A 10,707-nucleotide genomic window follows, 5' to 3' on the forward strand; every position below is an offset into this window, starting at 1 on the left:
CCCCTTTTGAAAAATATATGGCTAGTAGATCCTTCTAGACTATTGGCTATATGTGTGCAAAATTTCATACAAATCGGTCCAGCCGTTCTTGCGTTATTGAGTCACAAAGACAAACGTCTGGACAAACATCCAAACATCCAAACATCCAAACATCCAAACATCTTAACATCCAAACTTTCCCATTTATAATATATATTAGATTAGATTTTCCATTGATTATACCCAGATGTGATATTTAAATAATTGTTAACTTAGTAAGTGTAATAGGGAAAAAATGTTATTTGATTCAATGTATGATGTAATTCGATTAATATAAATATCTTGTTTTTCGTATATTTATTAAAGCCTTCCTGAGGAAGACGCGAATATGCGTCGAAACGCGTAGAAGATAAAATAAACGATGGTTTTATTTCAAAAAAATCGGCCGAAAAGCTCCACAATTTAATAATTAAACTTTACGACCTGGACCAATATAAAATAATTAAAACCAACAATAACCGAATAAAAAGCGTAAGTTGCTGTTGAACGGAGGTATGTATTAGTATATCTCCACAATATACGAACGAAAATTTTAATGAACGCTTAATATCATGAGAAAAGAACGATAGGGCTTCGTCTCAACAATATGATAGAAATGACCAACATGCACAGCAATACCGTCAACAAAAACAGCAACAATTGCAACATCAACAAAATCAACGTTGGAATCGTTTATCCAATTATCAGCAACAACAACAAAATAACGATGCCGGACCATTTTCAATTGTTGCTCCCAATCAAATTAATCAACAACGGCAACGTAAATTCAAAAAAGAGGTAGTACTACGTAAATCGCGTGAAACTTTTCAAGATATTGGTGGTATGGAGAAAACTTCAAAAGAACTTTGCGAATTATTAATACATATAGAAGCAGCGGATATATATTTTGCTTTGGGTTTAATGCCACCTCGTGGTTTATTATTGCAGGGACCGCCTGGATCTGGAAAAACGTTACTTGGGCATGCAATTGCTGGGGTATATATACATGCAATTTATAAACGTAAACCTTTATTTTATATATATTATACATTTTTCTTTACAGCAATTAAATTTGCCATTAATAGATGTTGCTGCTACAGAATTAATAGCTGGCGTGTCGGATGAATCTGAAGAACGTATACGCGATGTATTCGAGCAAGCGCCAATTTATGCACCTAGCCTTTTATTTAATGATGAAATTGATGCTATATCATCGAATCGTTCGCTTGTACAAAAAGATATGGAACGTATAGTTGTGTCACAATTGTATTCCAATAATGTATTCCAAATTTTTAAATATTCATTTTAATAAAAATTTTATAAAAAAAAAAATTAAGTGTTATTTTTTTCGTTATAGATGCGTTAGGGCTATGGGATAAGTATAACAGCTAGATAATTTGTTATTTACTTCATTATATATGCATTAGGAATATCAGATAAATACAACAGCTAGATAATATGTTATTTATGCCATAACGCTAACGCATAGCTTTATGACATTCGTTGCTGTATAAATCATGTTATATATGGCATATGAATAGCATATTGAAAAGAGAAAAATATATGAAAGCTTAATACCAGAATTTAGTGAACGTAAAAGAGAAGGCTGCTCACATGTACAGAAAAATATTCGTGAGGATTTGTCACTCTGTCTTAACAAACTGATGTAAACTTTTTGAATTTCTCACGCATAGTTTTTTGTAGCACTACGGATAATTTAATGCATTATATAACAAGTAGCGTTCTAACTGGGTAACTTAGCAGTTTTTGTATGTGTAAGTAAAATGTTGCCAATGTGTTGGTTTCATTTTGAGTTTGACAAACCCTTCAACCATGCAATGACATAAATAAAATCAGCTGATGAGATGAGCCAACCTGTACATAATTGAACCATGGAATTTCACAGCATCGCGTGCAAATAAAACGTGTGTGCAATCAATAATTTCAAAGAAAAATAACATTAAAAATGTTAATAAATACTTTCAACATATAAACTTAATTTATAATTATATGAAGTTTTGTAACATAAGTAAAACTTTCGTTTTACATACATACGTTCATAACTTTTAATATCGTCACCGAGGTTAAACGGAATACATAACGGGTTAAAAAATTACCCGTATATATAAATAATGACAATACATAAAGTCTCCGAGGGCAAATGGATCAAATAACGGGATATCAATTGCCCATCTACATAAATGTACAGTCATGTACATACAACACCTAATATATAAAAAAGTTTCTAACAAATATTGGAAAAAATATCAACAAATTTTGTTAAAAAAAGACAAATAAACACCAACAATTCTTAATCGAAAATTAAAATTGAATATAACCTAGCGTGGTGCCATGAAAAAACCAATCCTAATTGAAAATACGAACAATTACAATAATTAATACCAAATCGCAAGCTGCTACAAATGGTTCAGGCCTCTATGGTATTACCATTGTGTACTAGTGGAGCCAAAATTACATATACAACAATCTGAAGAAAGAACCATCCGACATTCAACCTGGCGTTATGGACTAGCGTCCGTGGCATTCAACAAAAAAAAAAAAAAAAGCAAAATACATGTAGCATAAGTTGACAATTACCAACTTTTGTGTGTCAGATGGCTTTAGGGTCGCTCAATTTGACACTCACTACATAAATATAAAAAAAAAAAAAATAAATAAATATAAGGAGCGATAACCTCCGAAGAGATATAAGGCCGAGCTTCTCTTCCAATTTGCGTCGTGCTCCTCTTGATTTTCCCTACAAATTGGCCGGACGGGACCTACATGTTTTATTCTGACTCCGAACGGCATCTGCAAGGCAGATGAGTTTTCACTGAGAGCTTTTCATGGCAGAAATACACCCGGAGCACTTGCCAAACACTGCCGAGGGGCGACCCCGCTTAGAAAAAATCTCTTCTAATTGAAAATCCTTATTTCTCAAAATTTGATGTTGCTTTGCCATGGGTGTGAACCCAGGGCATACGGTGTGGTAGGCGGAGGACGCTACCATCACACCGCGGTAGTCGCCGACTACATAAATAAGTTTTACTAAAAAAAAAATTTTAGGTATGCAAAGAATACTTTGTCGCGCAGTGCCATACCGGCAGGGCCGGCTCTACCATATACGCGAACTACGCGACCGCCTAGGGCACCAAGTTCTAGGGGGCACCAAATTCGATAAACACTTTTGTACTAAAAATCCTTTTTGAAAAAAAAAAAACAAATTTTGTAGGGGCCCTATATTTAGTTTCATTAAAAAAAATTATTTTCACTTTCGTTAAATTTTACAACACAACTTGTCTCGTCTCATGCCCAATTTAGTATTTTGTTGACGATAACAATGTCGGCTGCGAGTGGCGAGCGTAGCTTTTCGAAACTGAAATTAATCAAAACGTACTTGCGTTTGGCTATGACTCAAGAAAGGCTTGTCGGTTTAGCATTGCTATCAATAGAGCAGGAAATTGCGCAAAAATTAGATTTAAGTAAAATTATATCAACTTTCTCTGAGTTGAAGGCGTGGAAAATGAAGTTTTAGTAAACTCTAACTCGTTCTTTTGTTGACAAAAATAAAAAATATATTTAATATGCAAAAGAAATATTTTTTTGTTTTATTGACACTAAGTTTGAATTTAATATTTGTGATCTCAAATTTTCTGATCTCCAATTTCTTTCTATAAATACAATACATAATAATAATGACAATACATAAAGTCACCGAGGACAAATGGATCAAATAATGGGATATCAATTGCCTATCTACATAAATGTACAGTCATGTACATACAACACCTAATATATAAAAAAGTTTCTAACAAATATTATTAAAAAAAGACAAATAAACACCAACAATTCTTAATCGAAAATTAAAATTGAATATAACCTGGCGTGGTGCCATGAAAAAACCAATCCTAATTGAAAATACGAACAATTACAATAATTAATACCAAATCGCAAGCTGCTACACATGGTTCTGGCCTCTATGGTATTACCATTGTGTACTAGTGGAGCCAAAATTACATATACAACAATCTGAAGAAAGAACCATCCGACATTCAACCCGGCGTTATGGACTAGCGTCCGTGCCCTTCAACAAAAAAAAAAACAAACAAAATACATGTAGCATAAGTTGACAATTACCAACTTTTGTGTGTCAGATGGCTTTAGGGTCGCTCAATTTGACACTCACTACATAAATATAAAAAAAAATAAATAAATAAATATAAGGAGCGACCACCTCCGAAGAGATATAAGGCCGAGCTTCTCTTCCAATTTGCGTCGTGCTCCACTTGATTTTCCCTACAAATTGGCCGGACGGGACTTACATGTTTTATGCTGACTCCGAACGGCATCTGCAAGGCAGATGAGTTTTCACTGAGAGCTTTTCATGGCAGAAATACACCCGGAGCACTTGCCAAACACTGCCGAGGGGCGACCCCGCTTGGAAAAATTTTCTTCTAATTGAAAATCCTTATTTCTCAAAATTTGATGTTGCTTTGCCATGGGTGTGAACCTAGGGCATACGGTGTGGTAGGCGGAGGACGCTACCATCACACCGCGGTAGTCGCCGACTACATAAATACGTTTTACTAAAAAAAAAGATTATAGGTATGCAAAGAATACTTTGTCGCGCAGTGCCATACCGGCAGGGCCGGCTCTACCATATACGCGAACTATGCGACCGCCTAGGGCAACAAGTTCTAGGGGGCACCAAATTCGATAAACAATTTTGTACTAAAAATCCTTTTTGAAAAAAAAAACAAATTTTGTAGGGGCCCTATATTTAGTTTCATTAAAAAAAAATTATTTTCACTTTCGTTAAATTTTACAACACAACTTGTCTGGTCTCATGCCCAATTTAGTATTTTGTTGACGATAACAATGTCGGCTGCGAGTGGCGAGCGTAGCTTTTCGAAACTGAAATTAATCAAAACGTACTTGCGTTCGGCTATGACTCAAGAAAGGCTTGTCGGTTTAGCATTGCTATCAATAGAGCAGGAAATTGCGCAAAAATTAGATTTAAGTAAAATTATATCAACTTTCTCTGAGTTGAAGGCGTGGAAAATGAAGTTTTAGTAAACTCTAACATAATTAAAAATACTTTTATGTGTTATATTTTCGTTCTTTTGTTGAAAAAAATAAAAAATATATTTAATATGCAAAAGAAATATTTTTTTGTTTTATTGACACTAAGTTTGAATTTAATATTTGTGATCTCAAATTTTCTGATCTCCAATTTCTTTCTATAAATACAATACATAATAATATGACAATACATAAAGTCACCGAGGACAAATGGATCAAATAACGGGATATCAATTGCCCATCTACATAAATGTACAGTCATGTACATACAACACCTAATATATAAAAAAGTTTCTAACAAATATTGGAAATAATATCAACAAATTTTGTTAAAAAAAGACAAATAAACACCAACAATTCTTAATCGAAAATTAAAATTGAATATAACCTGGCGTGGTGCCATGAAAAAACCAATCCTAATTGAAAATACGAACAATTACAATAATTAATACTGTTCGGAGCAGCAGCCGACATTGAAAATCAATAGAATATATTCACATACTGAAGTCCAAAATTTTAGAACCACCCTAATCTAACTATTACAATTTAAACTTATGTACATACGTGCGATAACCTTTTTGCATATTTTCCTATTCCCTCATTAGTAACACACATAGGTACGTTAAATGTAAAACAATTAGGCGCATAAATATTTATGTGCGTAATGTGTGTATATCCACACAAGCAATATATGGGATGGAATGCATTTACTTAGAGCTCCAAAAAAACAATTGTTTAAGAATATATAAAAACAGTTTTGGGACACATTTTTTTGTAATTGGAATCATCGTAAATTAGGAAATATAAACGCAAAATAGTTCTTAAGTCATTCGTTGTATAACTTTTCTGAAATAAAGTAGTGCAAATCGGAATCGCGTCTTTTACTTGATTTTTTATAGCTGCTAAAAAGGCTTAGTAGCTCAACATTTGGTGACCCCGACGTGATAACATCACGTAATTTATCAGTACTTTCTTCCCGTTTCTTTGAGCTGAACAAAGGTTCATAAAACTTTGCAGTTTAAGGTTGCATACCATTTTTACATATCGGGCCCGCCTTTTGTAGTCGCGTACAGTATTTCTCTTTCAATCTGCAACGCATATTTTTGCTATTTCAACAAAGGGCCTAATCATGCCGGAAGAAAGCCTCGATCGTGTAGCTTTCTTAAAGAAGAAAACAAGAGCTCTATTCGAGAGACTCGGCCAAATAACCATCGAATTGAATTCCGAGAAGCTTCGCAGCATGGATGAGTACAGCCTTTCTGCAACTATGGAGTATATAACCGACGTAAAATCTAGTTTCGCAGTCGCCCATACAAGCTTGGAAGAATTGTACTCCGAATCTATCAGCAGTGACTTGCCAGCCAATTTCGACACCACCTTAATCAACCTAAGAGCAACTATACAGAGGGAGATTGGCAAACGTAGTGTCCCGCAACATTGTTCCACGCTTAAAATGAACTCCAGCGAGGGGCAATCTATCATTGTTAATGCCAATAGTTCCCGCTTACCACTGTTAACACTACCAAAATTTAGCGGCGCTTATACTGAGTGGACAAATTTCAAATCTATGTTCACCTCAATCATCGACAAAGATAGTGACCTCACCAACATCGACAAATTGCAGCATCTGCGGTCGTGTTTGAGCGGCGCTGCCCTCGACACCGTGCGCTCACTAGAGATAAGTGATTCCAATTACAAAATCGCTTTAGAGCTCTTACACAAGCGTTTCGATAACAAACGTCTTATCTTTCAGGCACACATCAGGGAGATATTCGGGCTGGACAAGGCAGATTCCAACGCAATCAAACTTCGAGAGTTGACAGACAAGGTAACTGCGCATTTACGAGCATTGCAGTCACTGGCAACCAACGGGCAAATATCAGATTGCATCATCATTCACTTGATGCTTCAGAAGCTCGACAAAACAACACAAGCTAAATGGGAGGAGAACTCTTCTGTTAGCGAATTACCTTCATGGGAACAACTGGCTGCATTTTTGGAAAAGCGCTGTAGAACACTCGAGAATGTTGAGCATGCCACTCAGGTACAGACTGGTCAGGTCGTGAAACCGAACAAAGGTGTAAGTACAAACCAAAAGAAATCCTTCGTTGCGTCAAAGGGCTCAACAAGTTCTTGTGTGTTTTGTGAGTCGGTCGATCACGCAATTTACAGCTGCCAACGCTTCGGAAATTTATCTCCGAACTTACGACTTAAAGAAGTTAAAAAGCTCGCTCTTTGTATAAACTGTCTGAAGCGCGGTCATCAACTGCGGGACTGCAAATCCGGTACCTGCCGCAATTGCCAGTGCAAACACCATACTCTCTTGCACCTGAACCGCTCAACAGTGTCGTCAACTGATGGTCAAATCGAGTCTTCGTCGCCAGTTACACGCCAATCCAATGCCATGACTGCGTCGTTATCTGCCTTGCCCCATGCCTCGGTTTCTCCGTCTGTTTCTGTGCTTCTTGCTACTGCCGTCGTTCTCATAAAAAATCGCGCTGGATCTTTCGTGCCCTGCCGTGCGCTTTTGGATTCTGGCTCCCAACTACATTTTATCACATCTCGCTTCGTAAACCAACTTCAACTGCTGAAGACAAAATCTTCGGTTACAGTCTCCGGCATCGGGGATGCCAACTTCTCAACGGAAGGCTATTCAGTGGAGCTCCTACTAAGGTCGCGAATATCAGAGTTCTCAACAAATATCACAGCAGTTGTGGTGCGCACCATCACCGACAATCAGCCTGGGTGCTTCGTAAGCACCAGTGAGTGGAAAATTCCATCTAACATTCAACTAGCTGATCCGGGGTTCCACTTATCAGAACGCATTGATCTGCTCATCGGAGCAGGCCTATTCTTCGACTTACTCTGTGTGGGGCAGATACGCTTGGCATCCGGCTTACCTCTGCTCCAAAAGACTCTCTTCGGATGGGTGTTGTCTGGTGGAGGGCAACGCGCTCCAAAACTATCATCCTTTATTGGAAAGCAGAAATCTTCCAACAACACCATCCTTGACTCAAAACTTGATGATCTAGTGCGACGATTTTGGGAAGTTGAGACAAACTTCGAACCCATATCCAAAGCCACTCAGGAAGACATCGTTTGTGAAGCACACTTTCAACAGAATTATTCGCGTTTACCATCAGGCGAATACTCGGTTCGTCTGCCCCTCAAACAGAATCCGGAGGTACTTGGAAATTCTTATTTGAGATCGCGTCAACGCTTCGAAGGTCTTGAAAGGAAATTCGCTCGAAACCCTGACCTTAAGACAGAATATAGTAAGTTCATTAAGGAATATATTGACCTTAATCACATGTCTTTAGTCTCTAACGATAGTTTTCACAAATGCAAATATTTCTTACCGCATCACTGCGTCATCAAAGATAGCAGTAGCACCACAAAACTCAGAGTGGTCTTCGATGGCTCAGCGGCTACTACTTCTGGTTTCTCATTGAACGACTTGCTCATGGCAGGTCCAACCATTCAAGAAAAATTATTTAACATTTTAATCAGATTTCGCACATTTCCTATAGCACTTACTGGTGATATTTGCAAAATGTATCGGTGTGTCCGCGTCACCCCTCCGGATAACATGCTCCAGTGCATATTATGGCGGGAATCTCCGCTTGAAGAATTCCAGATTTATAAGCTGGATACCGTAACTTACGGAACCAAACCTGCTGCATTTCTGGCAATAAGAGCGATGCATCAACTCGCAACTGACGAATCCTCGACTTATCCTATTGGTGCAAAAACTTTGCTTCGAGATTTCTACGTAGATGACATGATATCTGGTGGTGATTCCGTGGAAGAAGTCCGCAATATCAAGTTACAGACAGCCAGTCTCCTTGCGCAAGGAAGTTTCAAGCTGCGTAAGTGGTGTTCGAATAATACCGACATTCTTTGTGAAATTCCAGATGAAGACAAAGAAAGTTTTCTCAAGTTCGATGATGGCAGCAACATCACCAAAACACTGGGTTTGATTTGGAACCCGATTAAGGACAGCCTACTATTCTCTTTCACACCGCAACAAGATTTAGGAAAAAACTCCAAGCGCTCTGCTTTGTCTACTCTAGCTCGGGGCTACGACCCACTTGGACTAATGGGCCCAACCCTAACCAGGGCAAAGATTCTTCTTCAACGTATGTGGAGAGACAAGCTTGAATGGGACGAGAGTTTACCACAATCGTTAGATACTGCCTGGTCCGATTTCTGCAACGGGTTTGCAGAAATGCAACATTTATCATTTCCTCGTTATATTTTGCAGCCTGAGGCCATCACCGAAATTCATGCATTTTGCGATGCAAGCCTTGAAGCCTACGGTGCCTGTACTTACATTCGATCAATCAAGGATGACAGTTTCCAAGAGCACCTTTTGTGTTCAAAGGCCCGGGTCTCACCCCTGAAAACCATTACCGTACCCAAGTTGGAACTCTGCGCTGCTACATTGCTCTCACAGCTTGTGGGTGAGTTTACAAAAATGAAGATTTTTAACTGTTCTTTTCATTGTTGATCAGATTCTTCAACCGTGCTATCGTGGCTGCAAGAAGAACCATCGAAGTTCAATGTCTTTGTGGCGAACCGAATTTCCACCATACAGCAATTGACAGAAGGCATGCAGTGGCACTATGTTCCTTCAGCAATGAACCCCGCTGATATTTTATCCAAAGGAGCTACGCCGAAGGAACTTCTCATTTCAAAACTTTGGATGCACGGCCCACCATTTTTACAAGAAACAGAGAAGAGCTGGCCACGCATGTGCGTTTCCCAACCAAAACTTCCTGAGGTTCGGAAAAAGGTATTGCTTGTCGAAAATAATCGCATTGACATTACGCTGTCCTTCAAATACATCAATTCGTTCACGACAATGCAGCGGATTTTCGGATATGTCAGCAAATTCCTAAATATTAAACAAGCGCCAAAGTTATCCCAGCTCACGGCTGCGGATATTCGAAAGGGTACACAATTGCTCGTTCGCATAGTGCAAAGAGCGCAACTTTGGCCCGAGTACACCGCATTGCAAGCCAATAAATGCGTCCCGACTTCCAGCAATATTATTTCGCTATCACCATTTCTTGATGACTTCGGAGTGATTCGCGTAGGCGGTAGATTGAAAAATTCGTTGCTCAGTTTTGAATCGCGCCACCCATGTATTTTACCAAAAGACCATCCACATACAAATGCAATAATCACATACTTTCATCGAAAACATCATCACGCAGGCCCGCAAGCCTTGCTTGCCTTCATTCGTATGCAGTTCTGGCCAATAGGTGGACGCAAAACCGTCTCACGAGTTCTTCAGAAATGCATCATTTGCTGCAGGTCTAGGCCACGACTCGTCCAGCACATAATGGGTGACCTACCTAAAGAGCGCATTCAGGCTTCACGTCCTTTCATAGTTACTGGTGTAGACTACTGCGGCCCGTTTTATTACAAGTCTGAAGTACGCAACAATTATTATATTATATGTTTCGCCACAAAGGCTGTCTGGATGGAGTTGGTAAGAGACCTGTCAACTGGTGCATTCATTGGTGCACTAAAACGACTTATCGCTACCCGGGGCATCCCAAGCTGTATCTGGTCGGATAACGGCACAAACTTCGTAGGTGC

The 10,707-nt window shown here is 38.5% G+C and overlaps 1 protein-coding gene across 1 annotated transcript; it reads left to right on the forward strand.

The window, feature by feature from the left end:
* Window positions 1-437: 437 nt before the first annotated feature.
* On the forward strand, window positions 438-1,327 carry LOC137254303 (nuclear valosin-containing protein-like). The gene is made up of 3 exons (XM_067791970.1): window positions 438-531; window positions 601-1,014; window positions 1,082-1,327. Exons 2-3 carry the CDS (start codon window positions 862-864, stop codon window positions 1,325-1,327), a joined length of 399 nt encoding a protein of 132 aa, XP_067648071.1. The 5' UTR covers window positions 438-531; window positions 601-861.
* The last annotated feature ends 9,380 nt before the right edge of the window (window positions 1,328-10,707 follow it).

Source organism: Eurosta solidaginis, chromosome 5, assembly GCF_040869045.1.
Source record: "Eurosta solidaginis isolate ZX-2024a chromosome 5, ASM4086904v1, whole genome shotgun sequence".
Classification (NCBI taxonomy): Eukaryota; Metazoa; Arthropoda; class Insecta; order Diptera; family Tephritidae; genus Eurosta; species Eurosta solidaginis.